Source organism: Melanerpes formicivorus, unplaced genomic scaffold (genome assembly GCF_026170545.1).
Source record: "Melanerpes formicivorus ecotype bairdi unplaced genomic scaffold, bMelFor1.0.p_v2 SCAF_1, whole genome shotgun sequence".
In the NCBI taxonomy this organism is placed as follows: domain Eukaryota; kingdom Metazoa; phylum Chordata; class Aves; order Piciformes; family Picidae; genus Melanerpes; species Melanerpes formicivorus.
The window spans coordinates 57,443,899-57,468,383 of NW_027142353.1; the positions used below are offsets into that span (position 1 = coordinate 57,443,899).

General features: G+C 41.0%; 1 protein-coding gene across 3 annotated transcripts in view; it reads left to right on the forward strand.

The window, feature by feature from the left end:
* Positions 1-10,797: 10,797 nt before the first annotated feature.
* Positions 10,798-24,485, forward strand: part of RDX (radixin) — a 48,832-nt gene continuing 35,144 nt past the window's right edge. The window contains exons 1-3 of one of the 3 annotated variants that reach the window (XM_068144545.1): positions 10,798-11,072; positions 13,843-13,901; positions 19,811-19,882. In XM_068144545.1, the coding sequence (XP_068000646.1) occupies positions 19,871-19,882 (12 nt within the window). In that variant the 5' untranslated portion in view covers positions 10,798-11,072; positions 13,843-13,901; positions 19,811-19,870. Of the gene's footprint in view, positions 11,073-13,842; positions 13,902-19,807; positions 19,883-24,485 lie in introns of all 3 variants that reach the window. The other 2 variants (XM_068144534.1, XM_068144527.1) reach the window with 2 other exon arrangements.

The window sequence follows — 24,485 nt, forward strand, 5'->3', positions numbered from 1 at the left end:
AGGCTCTAGTCTTGATGAAGACATTTCAGCAGCAGTTCTCATATGGCAAGGTGAAAAAGTGAACAGAGAACTGGCATAATTCTCGGTGCAGGTGACAATAGAGCTGCTGGGTTTACTCACAATGTCTGGATTAAAAGCCCCTATGCAGATTTCAGGCATGTCTTCATCTTGCTTGTGAAACCACCTTAACAATAGAGCCTCTCCTGCCATGTCTTCCAGGATGTGTTGTTTCAGTGTTAGCATGAAACTACTAATGAAAATGACACATAAGCAAAAATGTTGTGTTCTGCTCTGCTACCATTAGCACTAATGGTGTGACTAGATTGCTATTGGAAGATAAAATGGGTTACAGTAAGAGTTGGATTCTCTCCTTCCAGACACAGTTGTAACATAGGACTACTGCCATCAGATTTTGTATATGTGGGAGAATGAATATCAAAATGAACCTTTGCAAATACACAGAACTCTAAAGACTCTTGGGTGGAACCATGACAGACATTTCCACGGGGGATGGTTGTGCTTTTGAGGATCTTAGTAGTTTGTGATTGCATTTTAAGTTGGAAATTTTAATTGCTAAGCAGAGGTATAAAGAGAAATCTAACTTACTGGTTTCATGGTTTGTTGCATTTGTGAACAAGGTTTTCGAAGCTCCAATATTTGTGCAGTAACATCTGAAATGGGCCTTTGCATAAAATAATTTCCCAAAAGCCTAAGTTACCTAGAAGAACTGACTTCCTACAGTAAAAGATTTTTCTGAACAGTTGTGTAACATACATTTCTTACAGTCTGATAAAGGGAACTAAAAATTGACCTTTCAGAGTTTGGAGCAATTACTTGCTCTTCAGCAGTCCCTCTGAAGCTTTCTTCACAGCATTAAACCTTAGAGATTCCTTCCTGTGTTTTTCCTCAAGGCATGTGAAGTTTGATCACTGACATGCTCTCTCTGTGGGCTAAACCTAGTTTTTTTCCCTAAGAAAATGCTGAACTCCCTGGAGCATATAACTTGCCATAATGCATTATGCTCATTTAGCCCAGTTGTGTACCTCTAACTGTTGTCAATTCCCAATGCTTCTGCAAAGTTGCAAACCCAAACGTATTTTCCACAGAATAGGGGTGATGAAGACTTCATCCTAATTACTAATTAACTTGTTTAAACTTTGTGTTTCAAAGTGTATTTTTTTTCAGTAACCCTCTTAGACTTCTTGCTGTGTGCTTAGACTTCAGTAACATCTGAAGCAGTGAGTTTGAGAGTCTTATTTTGTTCTTCAATGAAAAGACAACCCTTAATTTCAAATATACAAGTTGGCAGCTACATAGTTTGCCTCCTCATGTAGTACAAGACTAAGAAAGCTCACAGACTATATTCTCTATTCTATTTCTATGTTTGCATGTCTTTTGCTAGATCTTGACCCAGATTTTCTAGGGAATATTTACTAAAAAGTGACCTAAATAATACTGTACTTACCATTTACAAACAGCTTAAAACAGAACTTAGAAAGGAGAAAAGTAAAGGAAGGGAAGTGGAACAGCAAGTACACTTTCCCTAAAGAAAAGCAGTAATAATTTAGAGTTGCCCTCTGATTTCTTAGGGCAAGTGATAGCTACTTACCTCCTTGAGTGGTACTTTATTCACTGGTACTTGTGTCAGTTCCAGCAGATTGTCCACCTGTTTTAGTTTAGGCTGTTGCATGCTGAATTGTCACTCTGTAATTTGGGTTCCTAAATTACCTCCCACTCACCTGCTGCCTTTTCCTACTTACAATCCTGCTGCCTGTTTCTTTTTGTTTGTCACTCATTAATGATTTTGTGCATTTTAACATAGGTGGTCACATATGAAGACACAAATAATCCTTGTCCAGGAAGATTGATTTTACAGAGCTTTCCATTTCCCCTCTAGAAGCTGCTACAACCCCAGGTTGAGAGGAGAGGTTTTAGATTAGGATGACTGCTTGCTCCAAGCTCATTTACACTGAGTTAGTTTGCCCAGGCTTTTCACACATTACTGCAATTAAACCACTGTTCCAAATTTACCATGCCTGCCCATTTCTGTTCAGCAACTTTTCTATCCAATGATGCCAATGGAGCACTCATCCTTAGTTGTTCCATAGATCCATGTCCCTTAGATTCAAGCCATTCCTCAACACTCTCTTGGTTTCCTGTTCCTCTCAACTGATCAGGAAAAATCTGGGGTTTTGTTGTTTTGGTTTTCTTTGTTTGGTTTAGGTTCTGATTTTTTTCTGTTTTTTATTATTATTATTTTTTCTCCTAAGCCTCAAGCTTCCTATTTATTTTATTTCTAAGGCAAAAAGTTCTAATTAATTTTGTTTCTTTTTCATGCCCTTTCAGTAGTTCTAAATCTCTCTTAATTCTGTAATCTTTTAGGCTGCAACAATCAGAGCTGTACACAGATTTCAGCTGAGATTTCATGTACATATTTAGAATAAACCTTTATTTAGAATAAACCAAACCAGGTTGGAAGACACCTTCAAGATCATCACGTCCAACCTATCAACCAATCCAACCCACCTAAACAACTAACCCATGGCACCAAGCACCCCATCAAGTCTCCTCCTGAAAACCTCCAATGACGGGAACTCCACCACCTCCTTGGGCCGCCCATTCCAATGGGCAATCACTCTTTCTGTATAGAACTTCTTCCTAACATCCAACCTGAACCTCCCCTGGCACAGCCTGAGACTGTGTCCTCTTGTTCTGGTACTGGCTGCCTGGGAGAGGAGACCATCATCTGCCTGTCTACAACCTCCCTTCAGGTAGTTGTAGAGAGCAATAAGGTCCCCCCTGAGTCTCCTCTTCTCCAGGCTGAGCAATCCCAGGTCCCTCAGTCTTTCCTCAGAGGGCTTGTGTTTCAAACCCCTCACCAACTTCATTGCCCTTCTCTGGACTCATTCCAGAGACATCCTTCCTAAACTGAGGGGCCCAGAACTGGACACAGTACTCAAAGTGTGGCTTAAGCAGTGCAGTATACAGGGGCAGAATATCCTCCCTGCTCCTGCTGGCCACACTGTTCCTGATGCAGGCCAGGATGCCATTGGCCCTCTTGGCTGCCTGGGCACACTGCAGGCTCATGTTCATCCTACCATCGACCCATATCCCCAGGTCCCTCTCTGCCTGGCTGCTCTCCAGCCACTCTGACCCCAGCCTCTAGCTCTGCATGGGGTTGTTGTGGCCGATGTGCAGAACCCGGCACTTGAATGTGTTAAATCTCATATGAACACAAACAGTTGATCATAGCCACATAATGTACTGTCTAGTTAGCTCTTCTTCTGGAAACAATATTGTTAACATATAATGTGCAAAAGCGATTTTTTACCTTCTCTACTCTGTTTAAACTTAATTTGCCATTGTGCTTCTAGTATACCAACACTGATTTTCCTAGTCTCCTGTAAACTGACAGCAGAAATCAAATTTGCTGGGCTCAGCTGAAGCAATGAGGGAAGCAATTCTCCGCTGTATTTACACGATAGAACATGATGTACAGAAAAAAGAAAAGGCAAATCTTCATGCTACCAAACTTCAGTTTTCATGGAAAGCCCCATGATGAGCAATCAGCATGGACACCAGAGTAGCTCTCCTCTTAATATGTTAAATGGGAGCAAACAACATATTTTGTTTATATGTTTTTGAACTATTTTCAGCCCAGCTTTTGCCATCAAACTTGGTTCCTCTGCAAGTTTACTTGCTAATTTTAAAAGCTATTAGCCAAATTCAACCAAATGGGAACAAAAAGTAGGGGCCTTGGAAGACATTAATATCCTACAAATTTCATGTAAGTAGCCATCAGAAAAGAAGAAAAAGACAACTGAGGTGTTCCCACCTGGGAAGGACTGACCAGGCAATCTCATAATCCACACCAGGCAGTGTTCTCCAGTCTGCCTCAGCCACAGAAAAGAACTACAGTTGAACCAAGTCATCCAGTTTCCAAGCACACACAACCTCAGTCAATGTAATTTCATTGAACAACTTAACTATTTTGTAATTTCAACTTCAGCAGCATTGGAAGTGTCAAATCTGTCCATATGTGCCATCCATTCAATCTCTGTTCGTCAGTGAACCTCACGAATGACGTGTAATAGAAACCCATTAGAATATAGAGCCTTAAGGGGACTAAGTCAAAGTAATTTTCCATTTCAATTTAATCTGGTACTCCTGTAGTATTTTGTCCCACCTGGTTCTTCAATTGCCTTTGAGGTATCCTTAGGGATAAACAAAGACTGTGGCTTTTAATAGTTCTTCTAAATGCAAATATATGTTCTTACATCTTCCAGACTCTCTTTATACACAGTGAAATAAAAAAGGAGCAGTCTTTAAAAGTATATTTGGAGACATAGCACACTGAAGTATTTGGAGACATAGCACACTAAAGTTCTTAGCAGCCTAGAATTATTTCCCCTTTCTTTCCTGCCTTATGTTTCTCTTCACTGAACTTTAATGGCAGGTGATTTGTTCTGTAGGATTTGATTGCAATGTACTAACTGCTGCAAGAGCAGGTACCCTCTTAAGGATAAATTATCTTCCCAGTTTCAAAATTGCATCTTTCTAGGTGTACTGATGATAAAGCCTTGAGGTTCATCTAGCTCTGCAAATTAAGTGCCTTGATACACTCCTCACTTGCTATGCTTGTGAGGTTAAAAGAAAAAAGAATCTGTGGTGGTATCCATTTCAAGCAATGGAGCTGTAGCTGTTTTTAATGACACATGCTTTTGCTAATACAAGCTGAATTATGATAAAGCCTTGAGATTAATCTAGCTCTGCAAATTAAGTGCCTTGATACACTCCTCACTCACTATGTTTGTGAGGTGGAAAATAATAGCACCTGTGGTGCTATCTACTGCAAGCAATGGCGCTGTAGCCGCATTTAATGACACATGCTTTTGCTAATACAAGCTAAATTCCTTCAGAAGGCCAGAATGTCTGTGGACTTATGACCTTGTACTCAGTACTAGCAGATTAACTCTGAAATAAGCCAGTGATTTCAGTGGAGGCACAACATTTAAAACAAGAGAGGAATTGTGTTCAGTTTCTACTTCTTGACACAATTCTCGTGCTAGGACTTCTCTTTTTTTGGCTACTGTTTTCTTTGTCAGAGTTTTGTGATTAAGGGCTGCACAGGGTTTAGCTGAAAATAGCATTGGCAGAAATTGCTGTTTTCTTCTGACAAACATTTTTATAATAAAAGTGGGTTGCAGGGAAGACTGTTCTGGAATATCCCCTTTAAAGAAGGGATGGGGTGTTTGTATCCTTCAGTTCTGCAGGCGTTTTTTCATCTTTTGAGATGCCACTGGCATGCTGTCAAAAATGTCCCGTATCTGGAAAAGACAAAGCTTAACAGTCTACTTTAATTTTCACTCTTTTTCTCTAAATATATGACAATATTCCAACATTCCACAAAATTCCCATCTTAAGAAAGGAGTCTTAGCTACTGTATTTGGCTAGAGTTGAGGGGGAAAAGTGGACCTCTGTTGTGAGGTTTTGACATCTCCATTCTGGTAAAATATTTGACCCATTTTCCACATGACAATGACAATATCCCAGATGACACAAAGGCTTGAGAATATAGTTTGCCTGAAAATTTGTAACTCTCTTTCCACAGTCTTTCCTATTTCTGCTTATTGGAAGCCAAGGAAATGCAGTAAAATTAAAAGGGGTCAGGACCTAAAAATACTTCAGTAAAAAGTTCTACTTTCTAGTATGATTTTGTTTATTCACCAACTTGTATGTCTATCTCAGAACAGTGTGCAAAACAAAACAAACCCAAAAGCATTTGCTTTATCTCCAACAGTTGTATATATTTGTCAAGCTTTAAAACACTTGCATCCAATTCCTTGGTAACCACTTTCCTTTTTCTTTTTCCCCCACAGATGCAGTTATCTTAAAGGAGCTGTTGTCTGGATTGGTTTAACTCTGCCTATACTTTACATCCTAATTTCATTGTAAACACTTGTCATTATTTCACTGAAGTGAGTGCCTCCATGATTATCAATTACTTTGATTTCCAGTGCCATGGACGTGACCCAGCTACAGCCATGTTATAAAATAAACGCTGTCACTAAAAAAACAATGCTGTCATTGAGTAACAACTTGCACTTGTCATAATAATTATAACCATGAATGAGATAAAAACGTGAAGTGGCCAGAAGCAGGAACTGCAGCTAAGTGTCAGCTGTTATGTGACAACCTTATGTATCAGTGAAGGCATGTTTGGGTGACATGACACAGGAGCAGTGACATTAGCAGATGATGTCCCTTCTCAGATACAGGAAATCAGACAGCTTGTCCCAACCTTAACTGCAAAGCAGCTTAATTTTTGTAACTTGTCCCTTGTGCAGTTACCAATGGTTACAAAAATCATAAAATGATGATGGTGGTTGAAATAGATTGAATGCAAAGACTGCATAATAGATATTGTGTGTGAAAAAGAGATATTAGCACATTATTACCACCGAGGTGGAAATACTAATTCACTTAGAAGGAACTATTATGAACTGTATTTGATACTGTCACATAAACAAACTCCTTTACAAGTGATTTTACTACGTCCTGTGGTAAGCAGTAAAGGTACTAAAATTTGCCCCTAAGATAGGCTGACACCCCTGTGGTATCTTTGCTGTAGTACCAGAGACTAAATATTCAGATGCACAAAGATGTCTCATTGGAAAAGATGCTGACATCTGAGAGATGCTCAGTGGTAAAGCCACAGGCTGTAGGCCAGTTTAACATGTCTGCTTCTGGTGGGCAAAGCCATCAAGAACAGTGGCCTCCTTAAGCCTTTCACTGGCAGGAAGTCATTTGGCCCCAGGACAAAGCTTTTGCAAATAACCTTATAGACTTTCAATGGGAGAAGTGTCTGCTGGCCAGCCAAGTTTCAGTGTCAATGTCAGAGGCTATGCCTCCTCAGCTAGGTTATTAAAAAAGGCAGAATGGCCTGACACCAAGCCAGCTGCCAACACAGCAGTTCATTAGTAATTATCATGACTGCTGTTTTTCAGCTGTTTTGGTCAGGTTTTGGGGTACTGATTCATCCTGTTTCCTCTGTGTCCCTGATGAGGAAGAAGAATCTCCCCTCTATGTAACTTTTTGTGCACTAGGTCCTTCATCTGAACGCTCCTGCAAGGGAATACATACCCAGCTGAAGAGTCCTGGATCTGGAGTCCCTGACGTCTTCCCTGGAGCCAAGGCTCATGGAGGTGCTGCCAACTGGAGGGTCATGACACTGAAGGACACCTAAGTGAGCTTCACACAGCTATGGTATTTTGGAAGGGAAAAGGATAAATCCCTCCACACTCATACCATATTTTGCCTTTGAACTTGATCAAAGCAGGGATTATATATATGCATGCAATAAAGGCAACTCACAATGCTCAGTGTTGCTACTGGAACCCTGACATTTTTATTGCAACCTAGCATTTCAATAATGTATGAAAGATACTTTCTGTAATTAGACACATTTTAGTGGAAATGACAGGCAGATTTAACAACAGATATAAAAACTACTATACCAGACATTTATTGTAGTTTCATGAAATATTTAAAATAGCTGTGAATGGAACTAATCTAATAACCACCACATTCTTTCAGTTCCATTTGTTTCTGGCAGACATTAAAAGGCACTCTAATATAACTGTTGGGAATATAATCACAATTAGTGTCAAGGTAATGTTGTTACTCAGGTACTAACAAAAGAATACACAATTTGTGTTTAGACCATACAATTAGTAATAATAAAATTACCCTGTGATTTCTAGACTATGTAAGGTCTGTTCCTGTAAACATATTAATAGATGAGTATGTGTGTTGAGTCATATGCATAAATATTCCCAGCCACAGTGGCTAGCTTCCAGGCTTGTAGACTAAGTCCATGTATAACTTTTCATCTTAGGGGCACGACACAGGCAGAATTACACTTCTATCCTAGCTGATAGCATATCTCTTCATTGAATTAAAAGAAGTGTGTTGCATACCATTTAAGATTAAAAAAAAAATCAGAAATTCCTCAAGATGATTTTTTTTTTTATCCTTAGTTCTCCTTTCCAAAATATCCTGTCCAGCAAATGCCCCTTAGGTAGTACACTGAGCATTAATAAGAGTAGATTCTAATACACAACTGGATCTTCACGGAGTAATGCTTTATGCCTTTGCAGGTGAACTGAAAAAGTAGGGAAGCACTGGCCTGGAAATGTTTACTTTCAAAAGCGATTGCAGGATTGATTCCTCAGATAGTGCAAAGAAACTTTAAAATCTGTTGTTTGGGGTTTTTTTCCTACAAAGAACTGCTGGAAGAAAATCTTTTGCTATCTTGCAGCTATGGCATCCTTATCATTAAGTTTATCTTTATAACCTACCTCTTACAGAAGTGTGTAATTTAAGTTGATATGAGTATCTGAGAGCTCTCTTTATTGCCTGTAGTTTCAGTTTCATGGTTAAAAAAGAATCCGATCCCCAACTACACTTCTGTTTTTACTGCCCTGTTTTATCAGGCAAAGTGCAACTTTACACCTTGTTAAGGGAGCAAGGTGAGAAGAAAACCACATTATACTGTTGACAAGAATGATAAGGCTATTATTTACCTTGACATTTTTGAGCAATAATAATCTTCACGTAACAGGGTAGGAGATAAAGCGTATCCTATGGCAATAATGCACAAATTGAAAGGAACTGTCTTCCACATCGACACTAGCAAAGAAACTACGTCCTAGTGCAATAAGCCTATGTTTGAGCCAGCTCACAATGGACTATTTTGGAAGAAAACTGAGTCCCTAATTCAGTCAACTAAAGTAAATACATTTTATCTGTGCGCTGCACTGAATCCAAGACAATCTTTTTAGGTGACTGTATGAAACAGGGTTTGGTTTTCCCTGTTGGGTTTTTGTTTTTCATTTCCCTTGGAACTTACTCTGACCTGCAGGGAAAGGTTGTCTGAACACGGAAGAGTATGTTGCATACTAATGGTGTCTGGTCAGTGGAACTGCCTATCTGCAGAGGCTGCAAGACACTTCAGAAGTTTAATGTATTGGAAAATATTCAGTTTCAAGCCAGGATGTTCTTCATGATGAAGAACAGAGAAGGAAGCATCACTGTCACTTCTTACTTGGAATAAAATGGCATAAACGAAGCTGGAACTGGAATTTTAGCCCACAGGAGGAAACTGCACATCCCTTTAATAGATTGAGATGTTCAGGTTCTGTGGTGATGGCTGCTAGAGAAATGCCTCTTTGAAATACACAGTAAAATGCATAAAATCATCACAGGTTAAACTCATTAAATGCCTCCAGAAGAAGCAATTAAACTCAGTCTGACATAATTTAATTTCATCATAGATTTTATTATGCGGTCTAGTTTATTGGAGTGGTCTTTAAAATTTGTCCAAATGAACAAAAAAATTTAGTCACTGAGGCTGCCACAGGTTCTCTGGAATAATATTCTGGATGCTCTCCTCATCCTTTCCAACCTTCAGTTCATCCTAAAATGTTACTATTCTTTTGAAGCAGCTTTAATTGAAAATTCCTCTTAGTTCTTCCCCCAACCTTCCCTTCTTTATCAGACAGCCAGAGGGTGAGGTGTATTAATAGCTGCTGCATGACTCAGGGTTGGTAGCTCAAGTGGATCCTCTTGCACTGAGCTTTGCTGTTTTGGCCTCTCTGGCTATGCTGCCACAGAGCTCATGGAGCACCTTCACTTTCTTGCAAAAAAAACCCTAAACTGCAGAAGCCAGTGGGGGTTGGGATTGTCTCAACCTCTGTCCATCAGAAGGATTCTTCTTACTGCAGTTTTCTTCACTGCCTTTAGGGATTGTCCAAGAAGAAGTTAAAATATGCATATTTAGGGGAAAAAAAAAAAAAAAAAAGAAGTGTGATTCCCATCCCACAGTATGACTCTTTCCTCCACCTAAGTGATGAAAACGGAGCTACAGTCCCGTCACTTCCATGAGAAGGCAGAGACAGCACTCCCCGTTCAAGCTGCAGGATGTGCTCTTTCTCTTAAGGATTCCATTTTCTCATGAGCCATCACAGCTTGACCATTCTCAGCCCCTATCTCATCACAACCCGAATCCGGTTCCTGTCCGCTAAGTCCCTCCCGACTGGTGATATCGCCAGGTCCGTGCCCCTCTATCTGCCGGAGCACCCTGAGCTCCCCACCACGCCCCAGCCGGGCCTATCGCGCCCACAAGGGCCCCTGAAATACGCGCCTGCCAAAAAATGAGGGCGAGTTACTTCCTCGCGGGGTTTTGAATGGAAAACAGCCACGCTGCCAACTGCCCCCTCCCTGCCTTAGGCTTTACTTTCCCGTCTGGCCTTGGAGCTGGCTGTGCTCACGGGAGAGCTCTCCTCATCTTCTCACTTAATGTCAGCAGAGGTTTCCGAGGACCGCTGGACGAGCAAACACGCGCGGGTCGAGCGGGCTCCGGTGATTTCGGCGGGACACTTGTATTTCTCAGCACGGGTTCAGCGCGAGCGTGCCGGCTCTCGGGGGCCTCGAGCCGCCGTGTCCTGGACACCGTCTCTCAGGGTGGGTGCTCGACATCCCTATCCTCACCGTCGCTGTACCTCTATGAAAGATCTTACCCGCCCCGAACCCCATGGTGGGCACCCCGGCCGCTACCTCCTCCTCATGGCCGCGCACGGCTCTTTCCGCGCGCGCGGACCGCTCACGCGCTGCCAACCCCCGCGCCCCTCCGCCAGCGCCGGTACTACGGGCAGCAGCTTCGCCCACCTGACGCGCATGCCCTGATGCTTTGCGCATGCCCAGGACGCAGGAGCAACATTTGATAGGGGGGAAAATCTGAACGGCGGCGGTCGCCGCCATATTGCAGAGCTGTCAGCGGCGGCAGCGCTTGGCGCCTCGTCCCCGGCAGCGCCGTGAGCAGCACGGGGCGGCCCCGCAGCGCTTGCTGCCCCGCTGCGAAGGGGGAGCTGCGCGGCGGGGGGGCGGGAACACGACATCGCCTCGCCCCACGAGGAGTGGAGAGCACCGCGCCCAGCACCCTACCCCGGGGTCCCGTCCCCCCCTCCGCCCGACGCCGCGGCCGCCCCGCTCACGGGGGAGCAGAACCCCAGGTGAGGTGGGGGCGCGGGGGTCGACTGTGCCGAAGCCGGCGCTGCGCTGGCCCGGCGGGGTGCTTAAGCGAGGGGAGCGCGGGAGGCTGTCAGCGGGCGCGGGGGCGGGGTCTGGGTCTGCCCTGCCGCGACTCCCTGGAGGGCAGTGCGGGGGCGGTGGGCAGTGCGGGGGCGGTGGGCCGCGGCCGTGGAGGCCCACTCCTCTCCCGCGCCGTCGGGGGCTTGAGGAGGGAGCTCTCCCGCAGCCCTCGGCTGTTGTGGGAGACGAGCGCGCAGCGAGGCGACTTGTTGCGGCGGTAACGCCGCGTTGCGACGCGCTGCTCGTGTACGGGGCTCGCCTCCCCCTGAGACGGGGGTCCGGCTGGCGCCCCCGCCGCCGCGAGGGGGTGGAGGGCGGGCGCTTTGTTGGGGAAGCCCCGGGAGCGCGCCCTCGGCGTGCCTGTGCCGCGCAGCCCCCTCTGCATTATTCATGCTCCCGAGCGTCGTGGCTCTTGAGGTTACCGTAGACATGTGGCAGTCGGGTCGGCCAGCTGACTGTGGCAGTGTGGAAGAATAATAAGGAATTACTTCATAAACAAGTGCTGTGAAGCATCTGTTGCTGTCTATTGTTTTCAACAAACGCACATTTTTGGAGTCCTTAAATACTGACCGACGTAATGGGCACAGCGGCCCTGAATGAGCCTTTGTGCATTGTTGTTTTTTTGAATGGATTAATGTTTTGTACAAGTCGTGGGCATTTGTAATTAACCTTGCCGCTTAAAAGTCTAGCTCCGATAAGAGGTTTAGTTTCAACTTTGCGGAGTTCATTTCTCTTTTGCCACTTTTCTTGATTTGAACGTGGGGGGGAGGAAACCCAACCAACAAACCTCTGGATTTTATGCCAACACAATTAATCACATCAGTTGCAAGGTGCTATTAAGCTGTCTTTTCCAGTCTGTGTAACACCCTGGGCGAGTATTTCATGTTCTTCTTTCTTGTACAGGCTTTTGAAAAATTACTTCTTTTTTTTTTTAACCGAGTTATTAGAGTTGCAAGTCTGAGTTTTAATTAATTCCACCTTTGTGACTGGTGTGTGTCAGGCCTCAGACGTGTTCCTGCTTCTTACTCTGTTTCGTTTTCATCAGTGCTGCTTGTCATCTTGTTTATGCCACAGAAGTGTTTTGAAGGTGCATCAGCCTGCACAGTACTTGACATATTCAGAAGACTGTAGAAATACCATTGTTGCTGTCAGCTCTTGTGTAGTGCGTTGGCACAGTGTTGCTGGGCAATGTGTGTTGCGAGGGAAGACGTGGAGTTGGTACACAGTAACATGTCTACTGTGATGAGGTAGTGTTTTAGTCATTAAAGATGTGAGACAAGTAGTTACTGTTGATTGGATTACAAGACTTACCCCTATTGATCTATTGATTCAGCATAAGAGGGGCTGTGAGAAAAATAAACTACGAGTCAGTCCAGTGTTCCCAGATAAGCAACTTCCCAGGAACTGGCAATTGCAGGGGCAGTGGCCTATTTCCAAGCTTTGTGCTGAAGTGACACAGCTCTTTTATTGGGTTGGGAGACTAGAGAGTTTAAATACAACAAACATCTTTAGAAAAGACTTGAAAAATGGCGTGGTATGACACATCAGGAGCTGTCCAGAGAGTTTTCCTTGAATACTGACTAAAACAAAAGATGTGAAAGTATTTGTAGAGATGACAGAAAGAGTTCTGGTCTGTCCCTTCCATTGCAGTAGAGAGCATTGCAGGGTTTAATGTTAATACAACTGTTAGAAAAAAGTTGATTCACAGAGAATCAGGTAAAACTGAAAAGAGAGAATATGGATCCACTTACAAGATACCAACTTAAGAGAGTTATGAACTGTAGAGGTTTTGATATTAGAAGGCAGTTCCTGGTAAAGAATGTTTATTTAGCTATTACTGGGGTTGGGTATACAACTGGCCTTTCTTAACAGCCTTGCTCTGCTTTTTTTGAGAGGGGGTACTTCTGCTGGCAGAAGTGGAGAGGGACGCTGTTTAAGGTATTGCTGCCTTCTGTTGGATGCATTTAATGCATCAAAGCTGTCCTGTCACTTTGTATTGCATTAGGAGTCTGTGGGAGTAGAGGAAAGAGAAGATTTTCAAGACTCTAAATGTAAACAAAGCTTTATACAAATTTCTAAAGAAAGTCCTGATTGTTGAAAGATACTGACCCATTGAAGCAGCACTCAATGTATCTTACATACTCAGTCCACTCAAGAGTCGAAGGGATCGAGGTAAACTCGTTCCTTTCAAGACTGAAGGGCTGCATTTGTGGGCTGATTTTACCAGCAAGCTAATTCTTAGCAGTGCTTTGAATTTAATTTCTCCTCCCCCCTTTTGCTTTACATATTTATTAGTCACTTTGAAATGAAACCTTCAAGTTGTGTAGTACAAGGAAAACCAAACATTACATTTGCCTTAAAAATCAGTTGTTAATCTTTACACTGGAACTTTTCTCCTTAAGAACTCTAGCTGGTGTTCTAACACTAGTGTTAAGAACCCTGCCTAGGAGACTGATGTGAGTGGCCAGTTCATGTTCATAAGTTTCCTTTATTTTATGGAACTAGTTGTAAAAGTCTTAACAGCATCATTTAGAAAATAGAATGCCTAGTTTTGAAACAGAATTACCTATAGTTTTGGTTATGTCATAATTCTTCACTATCTAATTTCAGAGAAAGGTTTTATTTCACTTTGAAACAACAGAGCACTTAAATCAGTCACACTTCTTAAATCCCATTTTTCTTGTCTATCAGAGGTACAGGGGAAGACTGGCCATCCTGTCACTGTAGGGCTTTTCAAACAACTTACTCAGGTAGTGTGATTATAGGTACTGTGAAGCTAAAATTTGAAGTTAAGATTACTAAATTTAATACATACTAACTGTATGTAAATTGTGTGGCACACCTATGGCATACTAACTGGTAAAACTGCAAGTGTTGCACAAAATAGTCTCTGGCTGCTCTGTGTTGCTTTTTAACTAGTGTGTTGGCAACTGCCAAGTTTTCAGCTGAACTTTGGAAGTTCTCAGGAACTCTAGTTTAGAAGCACTTCACTCTTCAAAATATGTTTAACTATAAATGCATTTAATGTATAACAGTTGTACTATCTGTATTGTAATTGTTTTTCAGAGACACAGCAAGCCTATCTCAAGTGTTTCAGGGGAGGAGGGTTTGGGGGAAATCCAGCTCTTTATTTTTTATCATTTTCCTTTTTTTCATAAGACATAGCTTTTTGGCCCCTCCTTACATCACAGACAATTGTGTAGACTGCTTCTCTGTCTGTAAAAGATGCATGCAGAAGGAAAGTCTGCCGCGAATGAACTTCTTCATTGGACTGCTGCAAGTGTGTCATTAGGGAGCTGTTAGTGTGAGCGATGGTTGCCCTGCAGGTTGTTCACAGGCTGCTTTGGAACAGAGGGAAGTTTTTTGTGAAAAAACTGAGACCAGTTAGTCAGGTAGAGCAGCCTGTAAATTGCCTATTGCTGCCTTTTAGGTATCACAAAAAAATGGAATGGTGTAGGGCTTGGAAAAGAAAAATTGTATTATTTTAAAATAAGTCCCTTTAAATAAGTGAGTTGGTTGTGTTGCTGTGGCTGAAGCTCTGTGGGCCCTGCCATCTCTAGAAAAACACATGATGAACCTCTTGAGCTCAGGATGCACACTGCTGAAAAGACTGCTTCTGAGAGAAGGTCTTCAGCTCAGTCGGATAGGGTTCCTGCTTTTGAGGGTTTGTTTGCTCCATGCTCCAGACAGGCATTCTGCTCAAGCCTTCTGCCTCCTACCCCATCCTCACCTGACCTCAGACCCATGGCTGTTGTGTATGAATGTTTCTTTTGAAAACAGCTGCTGCATAAATTATTTGGCAGATTTTTGGCATCAAGCATTTTATGCACCATCGTTTTCCAAAGAAAGCTTTCTTTGTCATCTTTCAACAATTGCTTTATTTGTTGGCTTCTGTGACATAACTGGAAACATGGGTGATGCTTTGCAATGAAACGAATTGAAATCACAGGGCATAACTTCAAGAGAATTTGTTAAATTCTGGATGGCATTTTGTTTGTTTGTGATGTAGAGCTTGTTGATATTTTGGCGATTTGGTGGTCAAGGTTCCAGGTTACTGTGCATAGTTGTGAAGGTCTGGAGGGCTGGAGTGTTGTAACGGTAGGATCTCTGCAAAGTCACAACCCTGCTAATCCTGACTTGGAAAAGGCACCTTTGGGAATTGAAATGCCGAAGTGATGAGCCTTTATGTTCAGTAGGTCACAAGATGGTTTCAGAGTGCAGGAAGTGACAGGGATACCATTCCTAATCCTGTTTGGATGGCTGAGGTTTTTTTGACTGTATTTGCAATGCTGTTTCACATGAGTGTTAAGATAAAAGTAAGTCTAATTAATGCTTACAAAGATAAAAATTCAGCAAAACATATGCTTGCATCTACTAAATATAAATGTATTGGAAATGCCTAAGTAGCAGAAGTGAACTCCCACTCCAGCAATAATAGTGGTGATGCAGAGTATTTTGCCTGGCAGGGATTTTTAGTTTCTTTTGGCCAAATATTTTCCTTACATTTGTTCTGATGTTTTTGGCGTGAGCCAGTGCCAATAACCGGGAGAGATAGGGTGTTGTTTTTTTAGTCAGTACATCTTTTATTGAAGCTTTTGCACAATTTTGAGACCTGTGAACTCTTTTATTTTTAGATAAGTATAGTACTTAGGTGTTTGTATGAATATACGGTTGTGAAATTGAGTAACATCTTGAATATGGAGGCATATAGACACATGGTGGTTTTGGTGTTATGTATAAAATGGAAACAATGGGCCATGAATTTGAGTTGTAGACCTTACCAGTTGAGTATATTTTCTTTCCTCATAATTTGGCACAAGGCATGATCTGAAATAGAAACAACAATGCCTGCTTCTAAATTTATTCCATTTGGTTCCTAAAGAAATGGTGGTAGGGTTCTAATTTTTTTTCAATTACTCAAATGATACTAGAGCAAATACCTCAACATTGTTGTGAATATCAGGCCCACGAGATCTGAAGCTGACAATGACACTTCATTTTGGTTGTGTTTTGCACAAGAGGATTCTTAATTTTAGCTCATAGCTTTGTTTCATGGCTTCATCTTACTGAATGAGGTGGTGGAGTCACCATTCCTGGAGGTGTTCAAGAAGGGATTGGACGTAGCACTTGAAGCCATGGTTTAGTAGTCCTGAGGTCTTGGGTGACAGGTTGGACTTGATGATCTTTGAGGTCTTTTCCAACCTTATTGATTCTATGATTCTATGAATATGAACAATAAATGTTACTTCTTCAAACTTGTTTAAATTATGCCTGCCACTTGTGATTTGATGACGGAATTATCCTGTAAAACTTTCTGATATTAAAAATTACCTTGAGGTTTTCCATTGTGTTTTCAAATAAGTCATTTAGGGTTGGTTGGTAGTGGTTTTGCCAAATGTGTGGGTAAAACCCAAAGCAAGTTTGGATATATTTATGAAAGCATTTGCAGTGATGAAATGGCTTTGACAGTGACTTAAAAGTCATGTTCTCTCTTTAGCAATATCTCACGGTATTCAGCTGAAAACATGGATTTCAGCCTTGTGCTGAGTGCTGTCATTTGCCTCCTGGAGAACGAATATACTGACCAGTCATCTTAGCATACCCCTTCTTTTCAGTGCTAATGTAACTATTGCCACATAAAAAGACTTGTATTCTTTGTAGTACTGTTGGCACTGTTACTAAATGATGGGTGAGAATCAAATTTAGCTTTTGCATCGTTAATTAACTGAGTTTAACTCTGGGGCTTCAATGTGCCTTCAGTTTTGCAAGCAATGAGCCTCTGTTGTCAAGAAGGTGAACACAGGAGTTACCACAGCTCGGACTGCAATTAAAGCCAAGCTTGTTTTAATTACCACTCGAATTTTTCAGAGGAGTGCATTAAGAAAAAGAGGAGAAAGGAGGGCCATGTCTTCTGTGAACTGGAAATGTGCTGCTGAATTTTATCAAAAGTCAGTGTCATGAGCACCCAAAGAAACTTTTCTCCACCCTCAAAAACTTCTTCTGGCTTAAAAAAAAACAGAGGGATGGGATAGAAGGAAATTGCAGAAAAACACATTCATAATTGTCAAGAAATATATTAACAATACCTTAGAATAGCACTCTTACTGATACTCTACAATACTTTAAAGGATCTTCCATAATTAAAAAAAGAATTTAAAAATCTATTGGAATGTAATTGTCTTTGTGCTAGGCAAATGTAGTAGTATACCTTTCTAGTTGTGCTACATTAATTATGTCATACCATAATTAATGTAACTCAAAAGTTACTGTTCTAATTTTTCAGGCTGATTTTTCATTAAACAAAATGTGCTCCATATCTGCATGACACTATCTCCCTTTCTGTGATCTTTACTCTTAGCATTCATTTTTCTTTATCATCCAACACCACTGTTGTTTCTTAAATTCTGTTTTCTTCCTTTATCTCTATTTCCAGTCCCTTTTCTCAAAGATGTATCTACTGATCAGAGAAAGAAATTAAGATTAAATGCTAGCCCATCGTAGGTTGCTGTGCAGATGTTTCTAATGCTTACTGTATTTTTCATTGCCAAGAATCAAGGAAAAATAACTTTTCATCAATACACAGTATCACAGTACATTAGAGGTTGGGAGAGACTTCAAGAGATCATCAGGTCCAACCCCCCTGCCAAAGCAGGATCAATTAGGGTAGTCTGCACAGGAATGCATCCAGGTGGGTTTTGAAAGTCTCCAGAGAAGGAGACTCCACAACCTCCCTGGTCAGCCTGTTCCCGTGCTCCGTCACCCTCACTGTAAAGAAGTTTCTCCTCATGTTGGGGTGAAATCTTTGAGTTTGAACCCGTTGTTTCTTGTCTTATTATGTGTGCTACTGAAAAGAGCTTGGCCCACTCCACTTGATGCCCACCCCACAGATGTTTATACACATTGATGAGATCCCCTCTCAGTCTTGCAAGACTAAACAGACCCAGGGATCTCAGTCTCTCTGCATAGGGGGGATGCTCAAGTCCCCTAATCCTTGTGGCTCTCCATTGGATTCTCTCCAGCAGTTCTCTGTCTCTTTTGAAGTGGGGACCCCAAAACTGGATGCAGTATTCCAGGTGTGGTCTCACCAGGGCACAGTAGAGGGGAAGAAGAACTTCCCTAGACCTGCTGGACACTTTTCTTGATGCATTCCAGGATACTATTGGCTCTCTTGACCACAAGGGCACATTGTTGTTCCATGGAGAACTTGCTGTCCATCAGCACTCCATGGTCTGACAATACTTTATGACAATATGACAATACTTTGTATTTTTTTTGGAAATGAGAAATAATTTATACAGAATCTCACATTATTCTCAGTATTGTGTCACTTTCATTCTTCTTAGGATAAATATAAGTTAATGTTTTTGAAAGCTATGCCATCCTTGGTAGTCTTGGCAGACCAGTGACAGGACTGACTCATGGAAGTACTTAAAAGTGTGCAAGCCTGGAGGAGAGGAGTCTCAGGGGAGACCTTATTGCCCTCTACAACTACCTGAAGGGAGGTTGTAGCCAGGTGGGGATTGGTCTCTTCTCCCAGGCAACCAGCACTTGAACAAGAGGACACAGTCTTAAATTGCACCAGGGGAAGTTTAGGCTTGAGGTGAGGAGAAAGTTCTTCACAGAAAGAGTACTTGGTCATTGGAATATGCTGCCCAGGGAGATGGTGGAGTCACTGTCCTTGGAGGTGTTCAAGAGGGGATTGGATGTGGCACTTGAAGCCATGGTTTAGTTAGTCATGAGGTGTTGTGTGATAGGTTGGATTTGATCTCTAAGGTCTCTTCCAACCTTATTGATTCTGTGATTATTCTGTTCTGAGTTAGGATGAATTGACAAGGAATCAGGGTTCTGTCTGTTAGTAACATTGCAGACATGTTTTTTTAAGGCATAAAAACTTTTTTGGAGCAGAACACAGTATTGAATACTTTCATTACCTCACAGACATAACTTCCAGCTTTTCAGCTTAAAAAAAAAAGCAAGAAACTATTTTAAGCAGAGCATATTTTCTTTCTTTTATTTTATTTTCTTCTTTCTTTACTGTAGTATGCTTCCATTTCTCTTCATTTGGGAAAAATCACCATGTCATTCCTTCAGTTAGAGAAACAGGTGCTTTTATAGACATAAAATATAGCTTTGATACTTTAAAGTTGTAGAATAGTTTCAACTAGAAAAGACCTCTAAGATGAAGTCCAACTGTCAACCTAACACCATCATGGCCACTAAACCATGTCCCAAGGTATCATGTTAAATTTTTCCTTTGTGTTCGTGCTATTTCAATGACTGGAGTGGACAGATTAGGTTGCAACTTTGGAGTAGCTTGTGCAAATTTTACTTCCTCATTAATCATATTAACGTTTTTTAATGCTAGATGTCTGATGTCAAAAGTTTTAAAAAGCTTCTAGCACTTGGGGAAGTCTCTCTTTATTCTAGTGGTGTATTAATATTCTACTAAAACCAAGTAGATTACTACTTTGAGACTTGGAAGATTCTGGTACCGGCTAAGAGTTGCTTTTCGTGTATGTCATCTGCTGAAAAAATCTGTTGTGTACACGTAGAGCACTTGTTTACCTGCTTTGGCATTTCTGCTATTTGCTTGCTGTGATCTACTTGAACTTTGTTTTCATAAATTCAAACCCAACTCTTTTCATTTTGTTTTTAGCAGAAGGGGACAAACAGTTTGTAGAAGGTTTAAGCGGACAGGACACTAAAGAAAACAGGAAAAATGCCGAAACCAGTAAGTATCTTTTTTTTAATACTCATCTAAAATCTAACAGGGTTTTAGAGTGGTGATGTTTTAATAGTTTGAGTTCTTTTGAGCCTGTCCTAAGAGCTGATAACACACAATTGGAGTTGAGATAGTATAATACCAGCATGGGGAAAAAGGTCCAGAAAGCTTGGTACTGCAAGTCTCATGGAGTACACTTGGAGATGAGGGCAGTACTTAAACTACAATGAACTTGGAGTACATTTGGCTGGCAGGAACAATGATTTTTCAAGAATTGTTGAATTTGAGATGAGATGACACATAGTGGTTAATGAAGGCATAATTTGAGCCTGGTTGAACATACCTGAGAATCAGTGGAGGGATTTGGCAAGGGAAGACAGAACATGTGTTAAGCATCAGATATGACAGCAACAGCACAAAGTTGGGTGGTAATTTTACCATGGTAGAGGGTGTAACCTAGAGAAGGTAAGTATCAAATGGAGGAAATAAGCAATATTTATGACCTCTTATTTTTCTCACTTGATCTAAGCACTCATCTACTTTGTATCAAGGGGAAAAAGACATCTCCAACTTTTGTTTTAGAATTCTGTTTAGCAGCTTATTTCTTTTGCTGCTGATGTAGCATCGGTAGGTCAGGATTACCCTGTGTTAAATGACTTCTGGTTGCCTCTGCCCCCTGTATCCAGTAGGTAAAGCATTCAGAAGTGGCACCAAATTGTCAGGATTCAGCTCAGTTGGTTTGTGTAATAGTCTTGAGGATTTTGTTTGTCTTTTTTTATTGTGGTAGTGGATTATAAGCAGGGCAAATCTAAAAATATAGATGTGTAAAAGCTTTTTGCTATTAATCAGAAATTACCTGGGTCAATAGTGTGTATTGCATGCCAGTATTTGGAACTGGTTCAGCCCAATGAGTAATATAAGTATGGGACTGTTCAAGGGTTAGAATCTCTGTTCTGGAATAATCCAGAAAGTCACTGTGAGTTTGTGTGGTTCCTGAAGCCCCTAACTCTATGCAGCTACAAAGCAATGAAGTCACAGAGTGTGATGACTAGGAAAAATAACCAAAAAGGCTTGTGTGAGGTTACTGCCTTTTAAGTTCTGAAATTGGCACCATGAAATTTAAGCAGGCAGGGTTCCCTCTATTTTAAGGACCTGAGAAAATTGTAGGAAATAGAGTTTGTGGTTGTTCACAAGAAAAACATTATCTTTAGAACTGAGGTTGCAGAAGTGTTGGAAGAGCTCACAATCCACCCTAGGAATGGAAATTAGCTGCTGGGTCTTAGGAAAAGCTGGACTCATGCTACAAATGAGATAATTATGAGATAATTGTTTGTTTGGTTTTTCAGGAGGGACTTTATATAAAGAGCTCTCATAAGTTGGGCTGTTTTTGTATGTCTCCTGACAAAGCAGATGCATATGAGATCTTAGTGGGAAGCCATGTGAGAGGAGCCATTTAGAAATGTCATAAAATGTATTATATTTCTCAAAACAAAAGGCCATATGGATTCCTTCTTTTAAGTTACAGGATGCTGTAATTATCATTGTTAATCAGTGAATGAAGAACTAGCACCCATGCCAAAGATCTTAACTATCAGCTTTACTGATCAAACCTCAGATTTTGATTTAAGAAAGAGCCAGAGAGCTTTACAATCCTCCCCCCCACACACACTTTGGAGTCTGGTCACTGGTTGTGTTTAATGAATCCAGTGTTCTTTGAAGAGTTGTGCTGTTCTCTTAGGGTTTAATAATACTGGGCTGCAGAAGGTCTCTTGCTCTGGAGATTCACTGCAGCTCTTAGCAGTTGTCTCTAAAGACAATCCACAATAACCAAATGTACTTCTAGTCCGGAAACTGTTTGTGCTTCAACTCTTTGTTCTCTTTTGTGACAGCTGTTGAAATACATGTTGTCAGTGTTCTGTAGTTTTGTTATTGGAGGTCTTTTAACCTGAAAGCTAATGAAAAAATCATGGATAAGAACTAAGAAAACCCAGTTAACATAACCGGTGAGAATTTTGACAGTGTCATTTTATACCTTTCTTCTCTGTATTACTGTGACCTATTTAGGTATTCATTACTTTGATTCTGGATTGTGCTGTAAAGATCCAACTGATAGTTTTCAGAAAATCTGGTCATCTTGTATATATGTGAAGTGTGCAGTACAACTAAGTTATTCCTTTTTTTTTTAATCATTGGGTTTTTTTTTTGTTATGGATAAGAAATAGTTAAGCTGTAGATAGGTTTAGTGAAATGAGTAAAAGCTAAATCACAGGAGAAATGGTGGAATATGTTTCAGTTTCACTGTTTTGCTTTCATGTTGGACACTTAACATAATATTCCAGACAAAATTAGCTAAATGAAGACCAGTAAAGGGTCTTGACATAGTTGAATATTAAAGCAGAAGACCTTTTGTTTATTCAAGAAGTCTCAGCCTGAGATAGGGTTCATGCCACTGTGAGTGATCTTCTTATACGTGGTGGTAAAAGGTCACTGTTCTTACGTGTTTGGGATTGTCTCTTAGAGGCTAGTAGGTTAAATAGCTTGAGTGAAAAGGCTGTTCTGAAAGGGTAAAAGTGACTCTAATGTATTGCTCTGATGTATTAATGTAATAGGTATATGAAAAAATACTCATTATTGAAACACTTTCTTGTTTGGTTGTTTCAATAGCAATGTGTGTTCTTTCTGGCTGTGTTTGTAACGAAGTGGCTTTCCTTTCTTTCAATTCACTCAGCATCTCCTACTTTTAAAACAAGGTAATTTTGAGACTTAATATTCTGCATTCTGCTTAGCAGTGCAGAACGAAGTTTCATTTAGTTCCTGTTGTGATACATCTTAAAAAGAAAAAAAAAGACTACTTTGTTTAATTAGGTTTTTGCTGCTGTAATCAGAATCAGAGCTCTCAATAGGACTGTTGTCAGTGTACTTAGTTCTTTGCTTACTGAAGAGTAGAGCTTTTGCTGAATCTTATTCCTAAAGGAAGAGATGCACAATGTTTCTCAACTGTATGGTATTCTCCCAGATCTTTACCAAAAATAGTAACACAGAAACTATAATTAGCCATCATTAGTTACATAACTGTTAATCATTTCATAGGCTAAGAGGATTAGGTTTAATTGACTGAAATATTAGTTGTATGTATAGGGTGTGTTGTCATCCGGTTTTGCTGGTAGTTCGCAGCATTTTTGTACAAGACTTCAAGGCATGAAAAGAGAAAGCATTAGGCTGGATAGTGCCAGGGGTAGATAGAATCATAGAATCAATAAGGTTGGAAGAGACCTCAAAGATGCCAAAGTTACTAAGATTAAAAAAAGAATTTAGTTGTTTTTTTCAGACTTCTTCAACATTTTCCAGTGTTGTTTATTCAGAAGGAGTAGATGTTAAATTTTGGAATAATAATATCTAAAATTTGAATTAATATTTGCAAGATCAAGTTAATTGAAATAGTTTATAAGCTAATTTTTGACTAGAGTATTTTTACAGGAAGAGACATGTAGAGCAGTGTTTGAATTTTGTTTTGAATATATAATTGATTTCTGCAGCATAAATAGACAACTGATACCAGTTTGGAGGACTGCTTTCTTTTGTTTTGTCTATTGGTAAAGCCTGTTTGCTGTTGTCCTGTAGCTTTCTGTTCCTCATGCTTTTTACTCCTTATGTTTTTACCTTCCCGTCTTCATTAATTTTTCTCTTGCATCTCTTCTGTCTGCCTTGAGGTTGAGTGTGCTGGGTATATATTTGTGCAGTGTGTAAAGCAGTGGGACTCCACACTGCTGCTCTTTAATACAAATAATATAGTGTCCAAACTTGATACAGTAATTAGCTGAGCTAGTGTGAAGAAAATTCTTTATTATAAATGATTTTCTTATATAGATTAGAATAGAATAAACCAGGTTGGAAGAGACCTTCAAGATCATCACGTCCAACCTATCATCTAACACCACCCAACCAACTAACCCATGCAACCAAGCACCCTGTCAAGTCTCCTCCTGAACACCTCCAGCGATGGTGACTTCACCGCCTCCCCGGGCAGCCCATTCCAATGGGCACTCACTCTCTGTCTAAAACTTCCTCCTGACCTCCAGCCTGAACCTCCCCTGGCTCAGCCTGAGACTATGTCCTCTTGTTCTGGTACTGGTTGCCTGGGAGAAGAGACCAACCTCTGCCTGTCTACAACCCCCCTTCAGGTAGTTGTAGACAGCAATAAGGTCACCCTTAAGTCTCCTCTTCTCTAGGCTAAGCAGCCCCAGCTCCCTCGTCCTCTCATAGGGCTTGTGTTCCAAGCCCCTCACCAACTTTGTTGCCCTTCTCTGGACACGCTCCAGCAAGTCAACATCCTTCCTAAACTGAGGGGTCCAGAACTGGACACAGTACTCAAGGTGTGGCCTAACCAATGCAGTGTACAGGGGCAGAAGATACAAGAATATAAGTACAGCAATAGGAATTATTAGCTAACAGTCAGGTTTTGAGCGTATCCAATGGACTAGATCTGTTTGAGGCAAGGTCCAAAGACTGATGCAGTAACTGTGTAATATTTCATTAAGTTGTGGAGGGCTGAAGTTAGATTCAACAAGGAAAAGTAGTTGTTTCAAGTCCTTAAATCAGTCAAAGAATGAAC